Source organism: Teleopsis dalmanni, chromosome X, assembly GCF_002237135.1.
Source record: "Teleopsis dalmanni isolate 2A chromosome X, ASM223713v2, whole genome shotgun sequence".
Classification (NCBI taxonomy): Eukaryota; Metazoa; Arthropoda; class Insecta; order Diptera; family Diopsidae; genus Teleopsis; species Teleopsis dalmanni.
The window spans coordinates 90,035,046-90,061,176 of record NC_051848.1 but is presented as its reverse complement, the minus strand read 5'-3'; the positions used below and the strand labels follow the sequence as shown (position 1 = coordinate 90,061,176).

General features: G+C 30.7%; 1 protein-coding gene across 1 annotated transcript in view; it reads left to right on the top strand.

The window, feature by feature from the left end:
• Positions 1-26,131, top strand: part of LOC119688690 (serine-rich adhesin for platelets) — a 124,789-nt gene that overhangs the window by 76,838 nt on the left and 21,820 nt on the right. The window contains exons 10-13 of the mRNA XM_038103357.1: positions 1,510-1,659; positions 6,748-6,930; positions 8,013-8,151; positions 8,868-9,077. Of these exons, the coding sequence (XP_037959285.1) occupies positions 1,510-1,659; positions 6,748-6,930; positions 8,013-8,151; positions 8,868-9,077 (682 nt within the window). The remainder of the gene's footprint in view (positions 1-1,509; positions 1,660-6,747; positions 6,931-8,012; positions 8,152-8,867; positions 9,078-26,131) is intronic.

Below are 26,131 nucleotides of genomic sequence, written 5' to 3'. Positions count from 1 at the left end.
GACAGTTCGTTTACGGCAGCTGTTGAAACCAGTTCACCTCAGTAGTGCGTTGCGAAAAAAACAATGGAAAAAAATATTGAACAAAGAGTTTGCATCAAATTTTGTTTTTCGAACGAAATTTCGTGTGCAGAATCGTTGCGAATGCTACAAAAGGCTTATGGGGAATCAGTTTTATCGAAAACTCAAGTTTATGAGTGGTACAAAGCCTTTCAGGACTGTCGTACGACCGTCGAAGACATGCCGCGTTCTGGACGACCTTCGACCTCTACCACCGACGAAAACATTGAAAAGGCAAAGGAAATCGTGTTCAAAAATCCTCATGTGAGTGTTAGAGAGATAGCACGAGAGCTAGGCATCGGTCGTGAGATGGCTCGTTTGATTTTGGTGGACAATTTGTGTATGCGACGTGTCAACGCCCGGCTTGTTCCGATTCACCTCAATTTGTTCAACATTATCAACGATTTTAAGGCCAAACATTCAATAAATACCATCGAACAGCCACCGTATTCACCTGATCTTGCACCGTGTGACTTTTTCCTGTTTCCCAACCTCAAATTACCACTCAGAGGAACGCGTTTTGAATCCATAGAAGACGTAAAACAGAATTCGCAGAGGGAACTCAAAGCCATACCGGAAAGCGCCTATAAAAATGTTTTGATGATTGGAAGAAACTGTTGGATTTGTGTATCGCTCTAATTGAGCATATTTGAAGGAGATAAAATAAATATTGATGAAGGTTAAGAATTTTGCGTTTTATTTAAAATTTCCCGAAAACTTTTCGGTCACAATGTATGTTCATAAATATTGAATCTTTTTGTGAAACAGCTACAGTTATATTGTTAGTCATATTTATTAATAAATGAGAGTAACTTTTAAGACCACAACTTTAATATCTTTAATATTTATTTATTAAAATTGAAATGATAAAATTTTGTAAGGAAGACCATTCAACGGTAACCCAATTAAATTATATTTCTGCCCATAAACATTAGCTATAGTTATTGAATCGTGTGAGCCAATATAATTATGACCCAATTTTCATCCTGCTGAAAGCGACGCATTACACAATGATCCTTTAATAATTTTCACAATTTTTTTGTATTTTTTTTTTGTTTTAACTGAAAAAAGATTTTTGTTCTTCTTCTTCTCGAAAATCACATATACGCGTTTTTATGAAGATTTTTGTTCTTCTTCTTCTCGAAAATCACATATACGCGTGCAAAAACATTAAAAAAGAGTAAAAATAAGGGACCCGAAGTGCGTGTGGTACATATTGATGGCATACTTATTATTTTCACATCCTTTTTTTTTTCTTTTTAAAAGTAAAAAGATATGGTCAAAAACTACTGAATTATAAAGTCCTTCCTCCTTGTAATTATTTCCTTCATACATATAATGATTTTTTAACTCAGCAATTCGATTGCTCAATAAATGTTAACTATTCATGCTTCACTGATGCTTTTTGTCTTAATTTATTTTATCCTTTTCGAGTATTCTTTTTACTTACAGTGATGATTTATTTTCGGATCAACTTTATATGGATATTGGACTCTCATCACGTTTGCTTAATGTGATGGCCAACTCCACAATATTCGCTTCCGTCATTTCTTACAAAAACTTAAAAAGTTTTCTTCCGAAAACTTACTACACACGTGGAAGGTAAATGAAAAAATATATGCACAAAGCCTTTAATTAAGATATTTAATTATTAAATTATATTATATATGTAATAAGGAAAGTATAAATTAAAATTTTGTTTCGCAAGGATTTTTCATTAAATTTTTTTTTTTATTGCTGTGATTAATTCCAAAAAATATTGTTAAATTAATTTAAAGTCAAACATGAAAAAGAATACACTTTTCAATAAAGAAAGGATAAATAGTAATAAAATGTAACAATAAAAACAATTTTTTTTTAAATTAATTATTTATTAAGTAATATTTACTAAGTAATACCCAAAACAACCGCATTTTCAGCCGGAAAATGCAATTAATTAAAATTAAAAATTTTACTGCTACATTTCATTACTATTAACCACTTTAATAATTAAAAAAATTATTACTTCTGCTAATATTGTTACAAATCCAATTGCGCGTCAACCTAAAAACAATATATATAATATATATACCACAATTTAGCTTCTGAGAAAAAATGTGGACTTTTGAGAAACAAGTTTCAAGTCTGCTGAAATCGAAGCCAATTGGTTTGTAAAAAAAATTAAGTTCCCATCTATTGCAATAATCGAATTGGATTAAATGATACCCTAACATCTACCCTGACAAGCCACCGATGAGTGAGGTGGCATGCGACCTCATTAAAAACTTCTGCTGAAGTTTTCTTCTGTTTAGGGAAGAAAAGAGTAATTGTATTTACAAGGTTTGATTTCAAAATTTAGCTGAGATGGTGACAACTATATTAAAAATTTATGTTAATGAAACCACTTGTTTGAAGTTAGTGAGACGATCGTTTTTTCTGTGCGATAATTTACTAATCCTTGAACTTATATGAAGCTTAAACACTTTTGGAGCAGCAATAATCTCAGTTAAAGTTATAAAGAATACATTCAATATAATAACTAAATATTTGTATAACTTATTCGCTATATCGAATAATTCAACTAATATCAATCCTTCAATTAATATCATTTAAAAATCGTTTTTTGGAAAAAGTTAAGTTCATTTTTTTTAACGCTCTTAATTGATTTCTTATAGACTTCCTTAAGCAGGTCTAATAAAATCAAAATTTAGGTGTAATTAATTATATGTTTTAAGACCAATGATTAGAAACCATAACTGTTCTGTAGTATTTTTGGGGCACATTTTAGGTGTTATTCCATTATAAGATTTTCCTTTGCTTGAATTTCATTAATCGCTTATCAATCTTCTCCATGTACTTTTTGGTCATCCACGATTTCTCTACCCTGTGGATTCAATTCTAATGCTGAATGTGCAATTTCACTAACCGGCTTACGCAATATGTGTCCCAGTCAGCCATATTTCCGCTTCTTTATCTGCTTTTCAACCGGTTGTTGATTTGTAATTTCCCATAGCCGCTTATTGCGTGTGGTTTTCGGCAACCAAATGTTTAGGATCTAGCTAAAGCATCTGTTAACGTCTATCTGCAGTGTATCGCGGTCGTAACAATCCGCTATTTAACGCAGCCATCGAATATCGTAATTTTAGTTTTTAAATGCAACGTTGTTGAACGTCAAATGTTTTTGAGGTTAGTTAAGGCACATATAGCTCTCCGAAGTTTATTGGAAGTACCACCTTCTGTTGTTATAATGCTGCCGAAGTAATCAAACTTTTCGACATTTTCCACGTTCGTATTACTTATTGTGAGCTGGGAAGTGTTAAGCGTGTTGATGCGCATGGATTTTGTCTTAGTAATATTAGTGTTAAGATCCAAGAAGAATTGTCCATATACATACTAAACAATTTACAATTCAATAGTAAATTTTAGCTTCATTGCCAGCATTTTAAAATTTTGGCGATTGTAAAACTATTTACAGTATAAAATGGAGAAGCTTAGACTTAATGTATAATGCCTTGAACGACAGATCTGTTTGGCATATGATACTAAAACAGTACAGCCAAACCAAATGAGTATACTTTCATCATCAACATAAATGGTAGACTCCAGTTAGAGAGAACATGTGTATTATATTCATAATGTTTTTGTTATCAAGTTTTTTGACGTGTCCGATACATACGGCTAATAGTTTGTTAAAATGCATTAGAATTTCAAGACAAACAATAAGCAAACTTAAAAAGATCGCAAGTATATATATTTTTTTGCAGTATATACTAAATCGAAAGCCGACATAAGTTACGTATTCATTACATAGAATAAATACTGATATTATAATTTTTATTTGAGTTTTCGGAGATTTTTTAATTGGATATGAGTTCTATTAGAGGTCTCCCTAATAATAAGTTCTGAATTTTCTATAATAAAAACTAAAAATCTTTACCATTTTCTTAATTTTAATAACCCAATTATTTTGTATTTTCTAATGCAAGTATTTAATTCAAATTAACAACTAATATTTTTCCAACGTTCTATATTAAAAATATTCCAAAACTGCATAAATGATATAGTTATGGATGTATTTGGTATTTATTTTTAGTGTTCTGGAAACCGAAGACCATATTTTTAACAATGCTCCCTATTGCAACTGAATTTCACTCATTAAAGTCACGGCGGAAACGTTTCTAGAGTATTTAATCGATTTGAGGCAAATCACTGAAAAAAACATTACTAAATTGTCAACGTATAGCCTTAAGCTGAATCAACTTAATATATCGATAAGCTGCTTAATTACGTACATGCGTAGTGCGTGAGCGCATCTACGTAACGAATAATTTTATACCATCACATATACGAGTATACTAAGTATGCTTTATAGTATCATACTTTATCCTTTCGCCAACAATTACTAGTTACTAGACTGCAGTGGAAAAATGGTCTTGCAACTGTTGTATGTACAGATACAGATACAGATACAGATACAGATACAGATACAGATACAGATACAGATACAGATACAGATACAGATACAGATACAGATACAGATACAGATACAGATATAGATACTCATACACATACAGATGTGGATACAGATACAGATACTCATACATATACACATACAGATGTAAATACAGGTACAGATACAAATAAGGTTACAGATACAGATACAGATACTCATACACATACAGATGTAGATACAGATACAGATATAGATACTCATACTCATTCAGATGTAGATACAGATACAGATACTTATACATGTACACTTATAGATGTAAATACAGATACAGATACAGATACAGATACAGATACAGATACAGATACAGATACAGATACAGATACAGATACAGATACAGATACAGATACAGATACAGATACAGATACTGTCAGCTGTATATTTGGATGACTTAATTTATGTTTTTAAAATAACTATAACTTTAGTACATAAATCCTAAAACAGCTATTCAAAAGTATATTTTTTAAACATTTGAATAACATATTTCAGCACATTTGCAAACTCGTTGATAACTTCCAATTAAAATTAAAACATATAAGTAATCCGATTTGATACACAATTTATCTTATTTGAATGATAAATGTTTTCTCATAGCAAACACGTACTTATAAAACACCAAGTAAAATATTTTTAATAAGCTGGGCTTTAGAATGAAATACAGAATTTCCTAAAAAGGAATTGAATCGATTTATTTCAGTTTTAAAAATCTTACTACATTTTGCATTTTGTTCTATCAAAAAAATACATTTATACAATATAAAATCGGATATTAACACAAAAATCGGTTCTGGAGTAAAACATTTTTAACACTGTCAACAATTCGCACATGCATACCAGTATTTGTATGAAAAACAGAGAAAGTCATAGAAAGATCAGCCGCTACTAAACAATTGTATTTCTAGTAGTTACCGAGCCATAAAGGCAATCCAGTACGTTTGTATAACTAACATGTGTTCACCGTCGAGTTGTAATACTCGTATACCAGCAATACATGCATGAAAGATAGGAATTACCAACTGCACCGTAAACAGAAAATAAAAATTACATGAATATAATTTACTAAAAGTTTTAATATGACTACACTGTTAAAAATGCCTTTGGTACCATATTTCTCTTAGGACTGTCAATAATTAAGGCTATGTAAGTCTTTCTGGATTAGTTGAAATTATGTGTCCATCAATGAGTTCAACCAGAGCTTTTACTTTGCTTTGTAATCACATTCTCATTTGAAACTGATTTGTTGGTTATTTGTGTAAACATCAGGGTTAAATTTGTTCCATACAGTTTCGAAACCTCTCTACAACATTCTCACTAAAGTATATGCTCTATTTCTCCATCAAGTATGGCATATACAGTAGAATTTAAAAATAGTTTCCTTTTTCTCTGTTGGGTTGCAGATATGATGATGAATATGTTAAAGAAGAAATACCTATTTTGATGGCAGCTTGCTTTTTAGGAGGCTAGAAACCAGTAAAAAGTGCCACCTATCGATAGATACTTTCAGTATTGTTTATCAGTTTGTTTGATTATAATATACTTGCTTGATATTTCAACTAAGCCATAGTATTTTACTTGTTCTTTATGTTTTAAAAAACTTTTCTATCTATAGTCGAGCTGTTTGTTAACAGCTCCTTTAATGATATGGAGTAATGAAAATGCTGGCTCTGCAAGAGTATTTTTTATGGCAGATCATTTGTTTGCAATTCTTCATCTTCTTGGTTTTTTCTGTATTTCGATATCCCAAAATTCGTGTCAGAAAAACATTAACCCATCTCTGACTCCTTTTGCTTTTTTCCATTAAGTAATAAATGGCTAAATGACTAAACTCAGCGATAGAGTTTCAGCTCAACTATCTGTATCAATGTTATTTCTTAATGTGTCTGCCACAATTAGCATCCTAAGTGACTCCGTAATCACACACACTCGTAAAAAGGTTATATTAGACGAGTTGCTTAATCCTTTCGAATGTATATTTGCAACGATAGTGCAGTCCATTTCTTTCTTAAGTGCAAAACTTACTGTCATACAAAGAACTCAAAAAATTAAAATTTCTTCTTTTAAATATTTTAAGTAAAACTTGGGAACCTGTATTTTTTTCTTTGGAATTAGATTAAACAATCCCATATAGATCTTAAAAATATTTTTTCTAAACAAATATAATTTTTTTGATTATTAAAAATAATTTTCATTTGTGCTTAAAGTGATCCAAAAGAAACTGATTACATATTGGCATCGCGTATAATTCAAACCTGGCTTTTTCAATCCAATCGTTCGAATGACAACTTTCGTGAACCGCTCGACTTGCCTTTTGAAAGTGGACATGTGGAAATAATATTTCAACATGAGAGTGTACCCAAGGATAGTGACTGGATGGCAGTATGCGGGTAAGTATACTGAAACTTAAACCATTATAAAACGGTAACTTAAATTTAATAAATATTCTGCGTAAAGAAAGCAAAAAGTTTTCATATTAAATGTTGACTTTTAAATCATACTCTACACCCAGGGCAATAGTTTAAAATAATTGACGGACTCTAAAATACTCAAATGCAGTGAATAAAAATTTTGTGTTGTTTCTTGAACTGTCATGCAGTACATCTGAAATTGTTAATATCTGTCCGTTTTTCTATCTAATGATAATAAAATAAACATCTAAAATGAATTCCGTCAGTTATTTAATGGAAGTGCATAAAAATGTAAGGAGCAACTTCGTGCCAAGAAGCTTGAAATTCGGATTTAAATCTGCATCGACAGAAATGTTAAGAATGTGACCTCTAACAATAAAATTTTTCGAAAATCAACCGAACTTAAACTTCCCTCACAGATCTATTTTGTGACATTTAATAAAACCTCGTTGTTTTAATTATTTGCACATAAACAGAAAGTCATTTGATGTCCGTTTTTTTGCTGTCCTTTTTTGTCGAAAGGTGTAGGGTATCAAAGCTTCGTCCAGGCCGAAGAATACACACTATATTGTATTGTTTCTAACTTACATACATTTGTGCATACTTCTATCTATTACATAGATTTGAAAAGTACATTTTTCTAAAGTAAAATCGGTTCATGGAAAATCCGATGTGGAAAATTGTTCCTCGATAATCGAAAAATTAATTCGATTTCAAGCACATTTCGAACCATAAACATTGCCAGGTTATTGTGTTTAGGTGAGTTTGTAGCATATAGAGTTTTAAATAATCTTGAATATGTATATTTCCATATACATGTACATTGCACATTTCAAATATAAGCATCTTTATTTTAGTTTATATATAATTAAGAGAATTATTTTATATCTGAAGAAGCTAATTAATATATGTCTTATATAGTACTTGTTTAGTTATTATGTTTAGTTAGTTATGTGAGTTATTATGTCAACTAAATTTAAGCTTAGTGGACTTTAACTCCTAAATTAATTGCTTAATATGAAAATGTTTTCTTGATTATAATATTTTTTATTCTTTATTAGACATGATTACAAGGCATCCTTTGAGTCCACTTGGCGATCAGACCTATGCATAACTAAAAATCTGATGGAAAATATAACCCGTTGCATATGTCCTCTTTCAGGCACCTATGTTGTGATGTTGACCAAGAGGAACTCGAATGTAAGTAGCTTCCATACTAAAACCAAAATCCATTCTATTATATTTTAAATCATTTTTCCAATATTTTTATTAGTCAATAAAGATGACCTCTAAAATCTTTAATTTGCACAAAATAACTAAAAATTAATACAATAATTATTAGGGCAACTAAAATTATAGTAACCAATTTATGTTTACTTTGTTATTTTATTATTTTTCAAAGTATTTTTATTTCCTCAAATACTGGGAGCAAATAGCATGAAGGACGCTTGTGGAACACTGTGTAGAAAGTGGCAACTTTTTCGCCAACTCTACTTAAATATATTGTTTTAATGTTTATTTCCGCTTCTCTGACTCTCAATGAAAGCAAAGCGCCATTGTTTATTGAAAATGCTTCCCAAATCAGCCGCTATACTGTGAGTATTCCAATGTTCCAAATACTTTATCAACAACGAGGAAAATGAAATCGGAGGAACAGAAAAAAACAAAAATAACATAAAGAGTGGAAATTCTAAAGTTCAAGGCTAAGATTTTAATTGAATTTCTGGTGTAGGCCGCAACGGTTGGAAAACAAAACTCAATGATTCCTCTGAGCTACAGTATTTTAGGAATAAGAATGGAGGGAAAAAATAAATAAAATTCATTTAATATTTTTTATTAGTTTAATAAAATATTTTAGAATTGTTTATAACTTTTTTTTTATTTTATCTCTTCCTCTGCACTGTTGCTTCATCCAGTCGTCTCAGCCTAATATGCCGCACAGTCCATTATTTGTTATCATTAGCTGTGCTTGCTGTTTGCTACAGTCGTGCTCGGCATTTATTATTCTACTCCCGATTTGGTTCAACAGGAAATGCGCCATTACATTTCTGAAAATGCAGTTCTGTGTCTCAACTTCCAGTATAATGGTTATCTTCTTATTGGGATTTCTGAAAATGCTACCTGTGGTAAGTACGAAATTACTTCAAATTATTAGTATTTTAATTTTAAGTAGCTTAAGAAAAGAACAATAACATTGGAAATGGTTATTGCACATATATAGAGCAAAATATATCGGTAAAAAAAATTCTATAAGACTTACTCTCTAAAAGTTGTATTGAACTATATCTCAGTTATGTTATTGTATAAGGAAATGTTCTGGAACTAAATTTTAAGTAGATACTATGTTAATAGTAAAATGAATCTTTTGCTTATCATACAACTTTTTTTAAGCGGTTTAAATCTATCATAGTCAACCATACCGCTTACTAGCGAGCATTTCAGCTTTCATGTTAGAAATAGTAGTTCTACAGTTTCAAAGTTGTGACAGTATCCCTATATTACTTCAAAAAGCAATATATACGTATTTCATATGTCATTTCATTAGTTAAGTAAATTTTGTTTTAGTTTTTCAATATAAACTAGCGCAATTTGGACTAAAAATTTTATTTCAATACATTATTATTAAGTTCTTAAGTGTAATTAAGTGTAATTTAACGAAATTGCTCCTAAGCACTTTCCTATTTCCTATTAAATTAATATCTATGACGGATAATGTAACTGCGTGGGTATTGACAGAATCAGTAACCAAATAAACAAACTTAAGTTAGTTTTCGAAAAAAGTAATTGAAGACATATTATAAATAATAAACTCTTGCAACTTGCCAACAAGACCTAATTAACCTAAAATATGGTGAAAACTATAAAGTCGTCAATGGCAAACCAGTCCACATATTAGCTACCTTATATCTAAATAAATGGAGAATGATTTTCAATTAATTGACACCCTATATGAGTAGGAAACTTAATGTCTTGCAGAATCAATGCTGTGAGTCAAATAAAGACTAAATAAAATAGTCGGCATATAATTTTTTTTTTAGCTTAATTAATTGAAGGTAAATGGTTTTAGTCTAAATGGTTTTATGTATCGGAAATATAAATAAAAAAGAGATTTCAATTAAGTTGTTGTATGTATTACTCCTTCAATGTAAGTTACTGTAGATTTGTAGATTATGAAGATTATTCCTTCCAAAGTAAACGGAAGGAATAAAAAGGTTGACTGCCACTGATATTCATTCACTGCATACAATTCCCAGACTGCAAGTGCAGATTCTTGAATTTTTAAAAGTCTTATTAGGTAAACATAAAACCAATTAATTTTTAAGCTTAATCATTTGAATTGTGTGGTTCTCAAAGTTTTCAATATTAAATATGCAGAGGCAACTAGTCCTCATCATAATAAATGTAATAATTATTTTAGTAGCAATAATTCAAAGTTTCACTGTGATATTTCATGTCACTTTTTTTACATTTTTCTAAGATATATTTTTTGTCACTATTCACTATTTTAGCAACAATCATATCAACCATTAAAAATATATAAACTGCTATTTGTTTGTTTCACACCTCAAAGAATTCATGCTCATTCCGAGTAAAAGCTGCTGTTTTTCGTACAATTTTGATCGTTCAACCAAGTCTACGGTTCTGATACTTGTACTTCTTAACATAGATGCTTCGTATCCTTACGTTGGAACTAGCCTTACGATAGTCTGATTTTCATTTTCAAGCTACAGTCAAATAAGCATGTTCTCAGAAATTGAAAGCTTGTGAAACAGTTATTCTGTCAATGTGAATACTATCTTCGAATACATGAGTTTATCTTTTAATTTTTGAAATAAATAAACTAGTTGCATCAAGCCTGCAATTAAATAAAATTAGTTTATTATGTCGTAAGCAGCGATAAATTTAAGTTACCATCCACAGTGAGGCTATGTTAAAATTACTTCCGAGCTGAGAGGATGTCGCTTACGATGAATATCTACTCAGATTCACTTATTGAATACTTTAAACACTGTTTTCCGCTGTGGAAAACAGTAATTTTCTGTAATATTATTTAAAAGAGATTGAGCTGCTGTAAGTTTCGGTGTTCCAGTTTTTGAAACTAACATCTAGTGAACGCTGTAGAAGATTTATATTCAAAGCTGTGAATGCATTTTTGAGTTATTGCATGCATATATGAAAATACAATATATGAGTTGAATTTAACATAAAACATAAAACAGAATATGAGAACATCTAAATAAAAATGTAGTAAGTAAAAAGTAAATAATTGATTTATAATAAAACAAGCTATGTGAAGGTAGCAAACACACTTTAGAACTGGGAATCTATTTTTCATTACTTAATTTGAATGTAGATTAGGTCAGGTTGGAGTAACAGCCTTGTGCACCAAAACAATTTGCACATAACTATTTAAAAATTAAAGAACCGTGTTTTTTAATAAAATTTTAGATATTTTAAAATAAAAATAAAAAATATATATAATATTTTAAATTTCTTCTTCACTCACTTCTGATATATAGTACCAAGTTAAAAAGTAAAAATATTTTACATTAAAAATTTAGTTGTAATAATAAAAAGCAGTTTAAAAATAGTTTTTAAATTTAAAAAAACATCAAAGCAATTAATTAAAGTTTATACTATAATTGAGACTTCATGTTTTAGTACTTACTTACTAGTACTATTACAATTGCCATGGGTTGAATGTTGTGACAGTAACTCTAATATTACTTCGAAAAGTAAAATATTCCAAATTTGATCTAATTATTTCAGTAAATTTTGGTTTGGATTTCTGAGTACTTATTAAGCAGCGCGTTTTGGACTAAAAATTTGATTGCAACATATTATTAAGAGATCCTTATAATAGATAGACATTCGTGGTCCTAACTTTCAGCGCCCACAGCAGTAATTTAGTAAAATTTCTCGCTATTCAAACAAACTCAATGAGCAGTTTTATATTTAATTTACAAAATTTCACCAGCTTTCACACTTGATTTTAACTAAATAATGTAAAATAAATTTTTAACTGTTTGAAGCTCAACTTTACACATGCGTTGTACCCAAAGGATGCCGATGCCGAACTTATTTTGGGTTTTCGAAAATGTTGAAAAAGTCACTTCCCTCTCATTTGGGTGTGCGCCAATTAGTGCTGGCACAGATTCCTAACTACTTGAATTGCAGTAGTCTATGGGCAAGTCTATGGGCCAACATACAAATCCAGTCCTTTTCCGATGCCGTTGCCACCATAAACTTAGATAATCATACAAATTGAAACACATTTGCCATTTCGCCGTTTTCCGTCATTTGCTGCCATTTGCTACCATTTGTGCTATTTCCAATTATAAATGTGCAAATTTAATAAGCGGTGCATGCAAACTTCAGCTGCAGCTGCATTTTGGCATAATGATGGTTCTGTCACCAACATAGGCGACGACTGAGACTGGACGAGTGCAGGAGAGTTCTAGAGCAACTGCAACTGATTTGGTTGTTTATGATACTGTCGTTGCTGCACCAGTTGTACCAACTGCTGGACTTGTCCAAACTGTTGTTGGTGCATGTTACGTCGTCGTGGCATTGCATAACGTCCCTGCAAATAATTTCATTACAATACTTATGAATGTGTTTCATTAATTTCCACTAGTGAAACAGTCAGATTTGGTTAGTTAAGTGGACATCAATGGCAATACATCACATCACACTTCCACACAATCAACCAAAGCAAAGCCAACAATGTTAAATCTGCTTTGGTATATTTTACATGTAATATTTGTAATTTTTTTTCAAGTTTTTTAAAAAATATTTTTGTATGTTATTTTAAGCTTAAACGCGATTTAAATTTAAGTTATTCTATTCGATTTCTTAACCACATTAAAACATATTGCGTCAGATTATAAAGCTTTTTTGGTCAAAGAATTATTTTATTAAAAGAAATAATAAAAAGAAACTGGTAAAACCGTATCAATCAACATATATACTTAAGCATAGTTAGTCCCTAAAATGGGTAACGCATTTACGCCTTCGTAGAAGCCAACTAATGTGCTTTGATTTAATACATACAAAACTAGGTCTTTAGTATGGCATGAATGCAGTTTAATCGTGAAATTGAAACTATTCACGAAATCCATCATTCGACCCTACCTAAGGAAGCAATTATTTCGTATTTATCAAAGCTTGTAGTCTCTCCACTTACCGTAGAATGTACAGAGGATGTAACCATACAATTGAATAGTCAAGTAGTCATTCCTCATATGATTAACTCCAAGTGAATATAAGATTATCAACAAAAGTTAAAAGAGATAAGCAGAGAAAATGAATCCGCCTGAATTCCTGCACTTTCAGGAATTCAGGAATTTCAGGAATTACTAGGAAATTATTAAGAAAAAAAAGTTTGCAGAAGAAGTATAGTTGCGAATGCTTGACACCATTGAAGGTAAAAGAAACATAAAGAGACACGAACTTTTTGTAGGTCTCATAGATTTCAGATGAACAAGTTAATATTAATATTAGCCAAAAGATTTAAATATTCTGTTGGTCGCATTAAGAAGGCTGATCAAGTTACTAACTGCTCACTGTAGGATTATGAATACCTAAACAGCATACATATTACATTCAATCTCTATCCCGAACTTCGTCACCAGAGCACTTACTGATACAGAAATGATAAACGTACATAAAGTCACGCCAGGTAATATAATAAGTATGCGAGATTCAGTCGACATTTTTGAATTTTTTTTGGCAACGACACTGGATGAGATTTTATAGAATTTTTTTGTTTTCCAAGTCATTATATACTTTTGCCCAGCAATTTCACATACATCTATATAATCACTAATTAATGCTAATGCCTGAGTTCGATATAGGTACGGACAATAAGTACTACGACTAGAATATCTATGTTGCAAAAAATAATGCTTTCTTTTTGATGAGTTCATTCCAATACCTAATATTTCATTATCTTTAAAGCTTTTCTTTAGTGATATACGACGAAGCTATACTTATTCTATATTTTTAAAAATTTCTTTAAAGTACGCAATTATTATACTTCAATGACCTAATTTGCTGATGGGCTGCCAGTATCCAACTAACATGCCACAGTTCAATAATGATCCCATAAAATTATCCTAAGCAGGGACCGAAAATAACAGTTATTTTAAAATTTTTTATGAAAAAAAGCAGCAACAAAAAGTTGTCTAAACTCTTATTTAAGTAAATAGTTATCATTCTAATAATTTTTATCCTTAATATTATGCATGCTTTTTATATATGAGCTTTTTAAAATAAAACTCATAAAATAATAATTAAATTTGATTTTTATTATATTCATCAAAAATAATAATTATTATATGCCTTTTATTTTTTTCGCGCAGAAATAACTCTTAAAATTTGCTTCTTATTTTAAAACGCACAAATAACTGGTATACTTGCGTTATATAATATAAAAAGCAAGAGTATCGCGCAAATTCTGCGCGATATTTTTAAAATGAAAATATAAAATGCAATTTTCATACAAGGTAGTTGTTTTTGTAATTCCATAGAAAATGTTTTAAAAGGTTGGTGCAGGTAAAGATTTAGTTCAGTTTTTTGTTTTTGTATTTTGGATTCATATTTTGTATTTATATTTGTATTTTGTAGGAGAACAAATTTGTATGCAAAATACAAAAACAAAAAACTAAACTAAATCTTTACCTGCACCAACCTTTTAAAACATTTTCTATGGAATTACAAAAACAACTACCTTGTATGAAAATTGCATTTCATATTTTCATTTTAAAAATATCGCGCAGAATTTGCGCGATACTCTTGCTTTTTATATTATATAACGCAAGTATACCAGTTATTTGTGCGTTTTAAAATAAGAAGCAAATTTTAAGAGTTATTTCTGCGCGAAAAAAATAAAAGGCATATAATAATTATTATTTTTGATGAATATAATAAAAATCAAATTTAATTATTATTTTTTGAGTTTTATTTTAAAATGCATATGATAACAGTTATAAGATGATTTTTATTTTTTTTATGATAACTGTTACGGTCCCTGATCCTAAGTGACTTTAGTGATATGAGCTCACTCAAGGCAAATCTTAAAAGTGTGTCAATTGCTCAAAATAGTTTTTACCTTATGATAAATATATAAATTTTATTTAACGATTTTATATTTGCCATTCAATCTAAGTGAATTCGAATTATTGAATCACGTTTATAACCTAACTTATTCTAATATATGTATTTAATTACGGAATAATTGTATTAATCAATATGCATATGAATATTCATTTGTCGTATATATGCATATCTTGTGGACGCCAAATAGTCAAAAAAAGCGAAATGAAAATGTAAGATAGATATCTTATTCAAACTGTACACTATTCACATCGTACTCCTTGTTGGTCCTAAGTTTTTGCTGTTGTACTTGTGTTGATGATTCAATATATTATTTATATTTTCATTTTATTGTTTCTAAATTTACACTATTATTGTATTTATCTTTTTAAGTATCTTTTTGAGTGAAAACAAACTATTTGCTTAAAACTATTCTAAAAACAATAGGATATGTTTTTTCACCGTTTAGTATCCCTTATGTGTACTTTATGCATTTCACACCTTATGGTAATTGATAACGTGCACTATTTGTTTCAGGAACTAAGAAATAAAGATAAAAACAAATCCAAAAATGTGTATATATAAAAATTGTGATAATAAATAAAATTAGAAATGAACAAAAACTCATCACCTTTGGTTGATTTTCTTTTCCCCCCACCAGCGTTACGGAAAGAATAACCTATTATACAGTCCACAAAAGGAGGCAACTTAAAGATTCGAGTATTTTTAAGTTGTGCTATTCAACAACTTGTGTTTTCCAAAATATTTTCATAAGATTGTGTAAATAGACCTTTTTTTTCTCACACTTTTATTTTTACTCATTATAGTAACACTTTTAAAGTGTTTTTATAAAATATTGTTCTTATAAAATTATATATTTTCTTAATGGAATGTTTCTTTCAAACAACTTATAGGCATTGAAATCAACAAAAACGATGATGAATGCTGATTGAAGCTACCTCTTAAAAAATACCCTAAGTAACGACATTGAATAGTATATAACTTGACTTGTAAGTCAACTGATTCATTTCTGCTTCATTTCTTTACTACAAATTTGTAACCTACTCGCTTTTAGGCGCAAACATTCACTTATTCGATATTGATTCGTGTGCGGTTCGTGTGCCACATTTATATATTATTATATTAGGCATTGCATAGTACTTGTAGATAACATAACAAGAAGAAATAATGCATTTGACAATCGAACAGATATGAAAATCAATGTTTTTGTATATATACAAAACTAATTCACAAATTATTTGATGATTCACTGATATTATGTCTAGTCTATGTGACTGAGAACGGTCAATAAGGACTACAGTCTATTCAATATTCAGACGAATAGTTAATAACTAGGCAATTCGCAGACACATAATCTGAACCAGAAATATTGTCGTCCATTTTTGTAGCGTCAGTGTAGCTCTAAAAAATGTACGCCAATTTCATTTGTACTTAGAGGGACTAATCTCTTCTTTGAAATATTAAAAAAGAATTTTAATTTTATTTTCTTTTCTATATATAAATAAATTTATTATACTGAGGACTGCTGAAAGAAAAACAAAAGAAAGCTTTTTAATTTCATTTATTCTCGTATTTATTTTTTCATTTACTTTTATCATATAAATTATGAGCTAAGCGAGCTGAAAGGCATTCTAAGCCGGCTCAGTTACATGTGCTGAATGTCTTGCTTCATGCACCGAAATAAAAACTCTTCAAGAAGCACATAAATGAAGAAAGAAACGGAAGCAAGAAAGCGAGGAAGTGGGGAAGTGGAGAAATGTGGGAAAAAGGGCAAATCGTAATTGAAACATTTGTAAACGAAAAATAAAGAAAATATTAAAGCAATTCCGATATGATTTTAACATATTTTTGTGAATGTACGCACTAAATTTGTAGCTTGGAAGTATGTGTAAATGTGTTTGCTTGCGGTTAAATGTGTAGGCGTGCAGTGCAATAGTTAGGGGTTGGGTTGTAAGGGCGTGCAATACCACCTCAACGAAAAGTGATTTCGATCGGTTTCAAGTGCAAATGTTAAAGTCCTGTAGACTACCTCTGTTAAACTGTTAAGTATAAATATGTGTATGTGCGTGTGTGGTTTTACATATTTGCATGCACGCATTGTTTTATTATTGGAATTTTATGTCCTTCGTGTTTATTCCAAACAATTTACAGCTTTTATGTTAAGTTGGCCATGTTCCTTATTTATGTGCCTTCCAACGAACGCATGGATTCGCTTATGTACTGCAGATTGTATATACAAACAATATTTTATTAATAATGTTCAAAAATATTGCTTTTGAATGAAGAAATATATTTACGTGCGTTTAAAAAGAACGCACGAGTAATTATAACCTAAATTTCTAGATCTTTAATGAAAGTACGCCAACTCTGCATTAATAACAGATTAATTTCTTTCAAAAATGCATCAAACCATTATAGTAAAATATATACAATATATTGTCTGCAAAAAAATGTCGAATTCCTGCGGACACTCGGCAGAGTTTATACAGTTCCACAAGTTAACGTACAAGACACACAGTTGTGTTTTAAATAATAAAAAATATAATTTTGTTTGTAATATTTAGTTTTTATCATTATACAGCCATTATGTGTCAAGCACCTTATAATATTTGTACCTTTCAGGCATATTTTCGATAGCTTGTCGGCATAAAACTGGCAATATCCTGCCCATAAATTCACAGGTATTCATTTACAAAGCTCAAAGAGCTTGAAGAATATTTGCATAAACACAATCCTTGCTATAAGCCCACAAAAAAACAAAGTTAGGCTTTCCTCAAATATAATTACCTTATGGGCTAGGTATAAGCTGAATAGTGAAATAATTAAAACTTAAGGAGTACGGTACTGATTATACGTGCGATAAAGTAGTAAATGCCTAAAACTTATGATAGAAATTAAGATTCCAACTACACCATCAGAAATGTTATATATTTTAACTCGATATTTACAATATGAAATGCCTGTGTTTCATTGGCGTATGGTGTCTAACTTAAGAGTATATCATCAGAAAACAAATTAAGCTATCCCACGACTGGTATTAGAAAGTAACTACATCAAGGGGTGGCAATTGTGCATAAAATCTAAAAATTTCAGAATGGTATTATCGTTACAAGTATTTTTAAAAAATTAATTTTTCCTTCACCTCACACCAAACAAATACATACGATTTCTCAGTAAAAAAACGATAAATACAATACAAAATTGTTATTTTTCATTTTGGATTCGGATTAACCAATAATTTATACTTCAAAATAAATATTTCTTGTGTGGAATTGTTTGTAGAAGTATTTAAAAAAAAACAATTTAAGGTGTCTTACACCGCACTCATATGCACCATTATACCATTGAGTATACTTTCCACAAAAAATGACACAAAAATTCTTATTCTTCATTTCTGAATTGCATTTATCATTTATAAGTGAAATATTTAGGGACAGTATTGTTCTCACAAGTATTTTTACTTTGGACATGTGATCTCGTTGTGAGTAACTTAAAATTTTCTCATATATTTTATTCTCAGTTGCATTTATCAGACTCTAGTAGGTGCATTGAAGAGATGTCTTAGAGACTCTAATTAACGTAAACGCTATAGATCATTTTTGCTATGGCTTTTCAAGGAAAGTGTTAGTAAAATTTTCCAATACTTTATACTTTTAATAAAAAAATGAGTTTTAAATAATATAGTAGTCAAATTACACTTAAAACATTGAGTGCAATACCAAACAAGTATGAGCTGATTGACACATTGAAAATGAACTAGCCAGAAAAGAAGCCCTAACTCCACTCGGAAATATAGAATCACTTTGCAGTATAGAAAGCCATAATGATAATGTACAACATACTTTTGAAATGTTAGAGCAGAACAGTACACTTAGAGTTGATTTCACAGCCATTAATCAAGACGCGATGCTGACTTAAGTATGGCTTAAGTTACAAAAGTAAAACATCATTTAAGTCTCGACAACCTCATTATTATAAAATAAACTAATTAAGTAAATGATGTATGCGATTATTCACTTGCATTGTAGCAGTTAAGAAGATTTTTTACTGAGGATCACAAGCTGCGACTGTGTCTAGATTTGTCTAGAAGTAAAAATTTTTATGCATTAATTGAGTGCAATATCATAGATAAAACTAATGCCAAGCACTTTGGCTTGTACTCACTAGTACAGAGAAAATACATAAACGTTAAATCCAATATTGAAGAGCATTTCCGAATGATATACAGCAAGTCAACGACTCTTTTAAATTTTAATGTGAAGGAAAACATTTCATTATGTCGTTTTTGGTTGAAACATTTTAAATATTTACAGGAAAATTACATAAATATAATGAAAAGTGAATAATTCTATCTAAAAAACAAATATCCGAAGCAAAACAATAAATTTACTTCTCTCAGATGAAACCTCGGACGTCATAAAAATATAATCAACAAAAATAAACAAAAATATAAATTACAACATGAAACAAATAATAAATAAATATCAAATGTAACTCTCTTCCACTTATAATATCTCCAGAGTAGTTGGTTCAGATATTTCGAATAACAACAACAAAACTAAAAGTCAATGGAAATCCCTACGGTCACAAATGTTTATTATTGAACGACCAAGTCAGATTTTGTGACTGAGTTGAGTTATTCCATTTCTTAAGGAAACAAAACAAATGCCCGTATAAGATTTTTAAGAGTGTTGATAACACTCTTTAAGTGGGCTAAGTGGGCTAAGTGGGGTTATACATGCAAATGTAAGTAACGTCATCAAGGACCAAGAAAACAATAAAAACAACTACTCAAAAGGGATACAAATGAAAACAGCTAAACATTTTTATGTAAATTTCTAAGGGAATTGCGAAAAAATCAATTTCAACAATTTTAAGCGAAATTCTTTTGAAGGCACAGGAATAAATAAATAATCAAATAAATAAATCAAATAAATATGTAAGAAAAAGGCCAAAATAATAATGAACGCAACGACGGTTTTAGCCTTTAATATTTCACTACCGACGCTCTTCTTCCAAATTTTGACTATATACACATAGTTCCAGGTTTTTTCTTGAGTGTACTGGTGAAATCCTAAGGAGCACATTAAATTTTGTATTCAAAACTTTCTCCTTTCAACAATTTTGGTATGCAAAATGTTAGAAAAGTACATTTCAATTTTGTTGTTGTTGTACAAGTTTTTTTTTTCTTTGTATATTTGCTTTTCATTTCAGCGGTTAATAAATATTAATACCATCTACAATACTTTTTGACTGACTTTTCTGCTGGCTTTCATTTGAATAAAAAAATCTCCTGATAAGCCGAGGGACTTTATTCAAAATTTGTTAAAAAAATTACAATACATATTTACAATAAAAGTTACTTGTATTTGCATTTGTACATATGAACTTAGAAGTTAAAGGTGAACCGAACCGAATATTGCAAAAAACATATATTAAATATAAAAAAAAAACACTCATATGCAAACACTATATGCAGTACCAATTTATCCTTTTCAATATGATGAGTATTTCCATGCAAAAATGTGAAAATGTTATTTATTCCACAGCGTTTCTGAAATTCACAGGGAAAAAGTGAATATGATATTAGATAATAAATACAACAAACGCAGATTATTCTATATTCAGTTCAATTAAGAATAGTAAATAAATTGGAATTCTGATATCAAAGGATATTTGTAAAGAAAGGTATCAACATACAATGCTTTCTGATTCTATTATGCAATAACAATCTATAAGAAATATTTTCGTATATATAATTCGATGTTATGTCTTTTAAATTTCAGAGAAGTGTTGATTACAACACAAATATAAAACTACCAGAGACTGTACACAGTTGTTCTTACATCTGTACTGTGTTATTAATAATCACACTCAGTAACCTTAAATGGACTGTTTAATTTCTACTAAAAATATAAATCTTTCATTAAATATGATTTTCTCCAAGCTTGGGATCATTACATCTATTGAAATTTTGAAGAAAAAATATAATTAACGAAAGGACTTCTTTACTTCTTTATTCGTTCTTATAAAAGTGACTTTTTTTGTATGGATAAATTTTAAGCACTAACTAAAACACAATGAAATCAACACAATTTCCATAAAAAAAACAAAATATAAGTGATTCTATATGTAAAAGTGGAACAGGATCTACATAAGCACCCGTGAAAGAGAGTCCAAAGTGCCAACACACTCTCGTAGATGCCACTTAACAAGATCACCAGAACAATAAGCTGATACTGTCAGGCGCTATGTGCCATATTACGACCTGTTATTGAGATCAAATCTGCTGGACATAAATAACGTTTAATAGTGTTATTAATCATGAAAGTCTGGCATTCAGCCTTTACGTTACGTTTGAACCAGCAACATTTATAAAAAAAAAATCAAGAAAAAAATTCCATCAATCTACACCAAAATTAATTTTTATTAAATTGATCAAATTTATTGCTTATACATCAACTGTCAACTTCGAAATGATAGCCAAATAAAATACTGCTTCTTTACAGCCTTCACAGAAGTCATTATTAATAAATCAATAACTAACCAATAGATTGTTAAACTGACATCCTAAAACATAGAACGGGTGAAGGATTTCCGATGCAATATTTCAACTTCTATTCTTTCAAATCTCAATAAATATTATCAATATATCGATCATGTATATTCCCTAGTGATAATTGTCAAAACGTTATAAAATGTTTCAAATTATTTCTAATGAGTCAAATAATTGACTGAACGTTTTTTTTTAATTTTTTTAATGGTTAATTTCAAATAAAAGACATTTAGCAGCTTTCATTCATTAATATCTCTGAAAATACATTTTACTTTTAAAAATATATGTCCTACACAATTTCTTTTCAGTATCATTTTAATACCATACTTCAAAAGGCTTATAAGTGAATCCAATATCATATTTACTTACTTAAAATGATAATACAAGACAGAGATATTGTTGGAATGCAATTTTTTTATTATAATCTAGTAGATAATTTAAAAGCATTTATTTATTGAATTTGATTTTTGGCATATGTCTACCGCGTCTATAAGTTACATGATCCATTCGATCGTACTAATTTTTTACTATTTTTTGAAATGAATATGGTCGTATACCCTCAATGGTAGCATGAACATCAGCTTCTAATGCTTTAAGAGTGACTGGTTTGTCGGCATAAACCAATGACTTAACAAAGCCCCATTAAAAGCAATCGAGAAGCAGTTAACAGGACCACTTCTGGAAATAAAGTTGTCACCAAAAATATTTTGCAATAAATTGATTGTTAAGCGCGTTGTATGACAAGTTGCGCTATCTATTTGTAACCAAATGTCGTTAATATTTAACTGATTATATTCTATAAACAAAAAATGATGCCGCTAACTTGTAAATCGCACCAAACAGTCAATTTTAATGGACGTTTGATGGTTTCGAGAGATCGAGAAGAGTAAAATTGGTGCGAAAACTAGCAATAACTGCTCGAATTGCTTGCCCACTAGGCCGATTATGTTGACCTTAAAATGGACGATAAACAGAACAGATTTATTTGGGAAGCATCGTTCCAAGCAAGCAGCTTTAAATGATTAAAGATGAATTGCCGAACCTTACTGAACTGCAATGTCAACACAGTTTAACATTCTCTGCTATCAAACTATAGTTATCGATATCGATAATTCTCAACACCCTATATTGCTCCATATATCATATAAATTTTTTCACTTATACCAACAAATTTGCTATGTTAAAATAGTAATCCCTAAAAGTATCTATTAAAAGTGTCTATTAAATAACACATATTATATTTATATGTATTATATGTGAAAGCATCATGTAGATTAAGTTAGGTTACTGTGATACCACATCAAATCATATGTTAGAAAAGTTAAAAATAACAAATCAACCAAAAATCAAAAATATTTTCTTTTTACAAAGTTCCGTTTTCTGTAAATTTTACCTTGAATTTCTAAAATAGGAGTAAAATTCAAGTATTTGGAATTCTATTCATTGGTTGAATCCACATTTTTTTTTTCTTTCACTGAGTTGTTAAACAATGAAATCAATCAATTTGATCAGTTTTTCACAAAAAAAAAATAATTACCATATATGCACCCTACATAATAATAATGAGAATGAACTGGGTACTAACTCCCACTTGAGCATGCACCCTGCATATCTGGGTGTATATTTCACATGGACCTAAATTTAATTTGGTATTTTTATTAATTTCACTCTCTGATTTTTTTTCCTTTAGTAAATAGTAGAAAGTTAGTAAATAACCGGTAAAAATTATGAAAAATGTATTCTATAATAACAGATGACCTGAACGAAGTGAAAAACCTGTCAATCTACTAGTCTTTACTTATTATCTGAAGCAGGTTTCCATCTCAGAGGGCGGTTGCAAAATTTAACTGTAACGTTTGGTGTTCAGTTCTACTTTTGGAAACATGCTCATTAAGAAGCTTTTGATACATCGAAGATTGACTGTTGATTTAGTCTGTAGTATGTGTCTTCTATTGTAGGCATCAAGATATGACCAGAAGCTTTCAAATAATCTGCTTTTTTCAAGAGCTGCTACCAATTTGGTCTTAATAATTCACATAGTGTATGAGTGTGACATTACATATCTTCATTGTCAGTGTCATCTTCTAAGAACCTTTATTATGTTGAAGCTGTTTTGAGCCAGTGCACTTAAGCACTTTTACTCTTTTTTAACTCGAGGTATTTTCAAAACCCCTCTTTACACCTTGACTAGATTATTGTTTATCACTCCATCAGACTAAGCACTAATTGACCTCAGATCTGCATACCTTCCCGAGCCTGTAACTATTCTAAAATTTTATAACGCGGTATTTGTAAGTCTATCAGTTTTCGCAAATAACATCAGAGCTCTATCCTTTATGTAATTTTTGATGGGATCAATCTTGATGCCCCTGAGGATGTACCATCGAACTTTGGAAAGTATTCTCAGAACCTGGCTTTGTGCAATTTTTAACTGGCGAATAGTAGTGTTTGAAGCATTATTAAATGCTACACAACCATATAGAAGTGACGGACGAATTATTTGGTTATATATCAGTTTCCTGTTCTTAGCATTGAGATTTTCATTTCTGAATAGCGGTTGAAAGTGATGAAGAATTTTGGCACAGCTAATTCTTTTCAGTTGAATATGTTTAAGCCATGTGAATCGCTTGTTCTACGTGATGCCGAGATATTTAGCACTAGCCTCCCAATTTATTACTATATCTCCCATTCTCACTCGCGACGGATTCTGCCTCCACTTACGCGTAATAAACAGAGCCTTAATTTTTTCATTATTGATTTTTATTTTCCATTTCTGGAAATACTCCAGAATGAGGGTAATATGCTCTTGAAGTGTGGTTATATTGAGAGCACATTTATCTGAGTATAGCATACACGTATCGTTAGCATATATAAAACAAATAGTTAATGAAAATACTTTCGTAAGTGTAGAACTAAATATTGAATCTATAATAATTTGATAGAAACAAATTTCAAATGTTCATTGTTTGCCATTAAATATATTATATACAAGGTGAGATGAAAAAACTGCAACCAACTTCAGACTGCTGTCATTTCTAAACCGCTCGTCCCACAGCTGTCAGATTTATTCTAGTGACAGCTCATTATATTGTTTACAAGCGCACAAAAGCATTTTGGTGGGAATTTTTCAAAAAAAAAGTTATTTGTGATGGAATTCAAGCGTGATAGTGTGATTGCTTTGCATTTGGCTGGAAAACCACAAGTGGCTATCGTTAGAGCCCTCCAGCATTTAGAAGTGAATAAATGTTTTGTGTCTCGTACCATCGCTCGTTACCATGATACTGGTAGCGTAGCCCGACGTCAAGGAAGTGGACGAAAAAAAACAGCAACATCGGCAGAAATGGTTCGAAAAGTGAAAAAGCGAATTGAACGAAATCCGCGTCGCAGTGGACGAAAAATGGCTCGTGAGCTGAACATATCGCAATATGCCATTCGGCAAATATTGAAAAATGAGCTTGGACTAAAGCCATTCAAGTTCCAAAAAGTGCAAGATCTTACTGATGCGCAAAAAAAAGTTAGACTCGAAAAAGCTAAAGAGTTGTTTCGCTTGGCCGAAAGTGGTGAACTGCCGAATTTGGTTTTCTCCGATGAGAAACCATTCGTTATCCAGCAGTTTGTAAACAAACAAAATGATCGTGTTTACTTGCCAGAGAGGTCAGCTGAAAATTTGCAACTTCGGTTGGCCATCACAACTCAAAAGCCGGCCATGGTGATGGTGTGGGCCGCCATAACAGCCGATGGTCGCTCGCCGCTCGTATTCATCGACCGTGGTGTCAAATTAAATGCGCAAATCTATCGCGAAAATATTTTGGAGGGAGTTCTGAAGCCCTGGGCACGCAAACATTTCGGCCGCAGACCTTGGACATTCCAACAGGACTCAGCACCATCGCACTCAGCACGCGCCATCCAAGAATGGTTAAGAAATGAGGTTCCTCGCTTCATTTCCACCGCACAATGGCCACCAAAATCTCCGGATGCCAATCCGTTGGACTATTGTGCCTGGGGTATTTTGGAAAGCAAGGTTGGAACTAAAAAATACCAAAGTGTCGATCATCTCAAGCAAGCGCTTCGCCGAGAATGGGACAAAATACCGCAGAGCCACTTTCGGGCAGTCGTGGTGATGGTTTTGTTTCATTGGCCGTTGAAGGCCATAGTTCGTGCCAAAGGTGGCCAATTCGAACAAATCTAAACCGATTCTCAAATTTGATGTTATTTTCGACATTTTTTGCTTTCATTCAATAAAATTTAAAAAAAATGAAAAAATTATGGCGTTTTACTTTGTTGCAGTTTTTTCATCTCACCTTGTATTAAAGTAGTATATTATATACCACTTTTTAATTGCATGACTCCTTGATATCCAATTCCATGACCTCTATCGTCACTGGTTTTCTGTAGTTAAATGTTTTAGATCTGTTTTTCCTTATTTGTGTGACCTTTTATCTTCTTCTATTTGTGTCAACTTAAGGACTCGCAAATTTTAATGATTTTTTTTGTTAAATTTGTGGG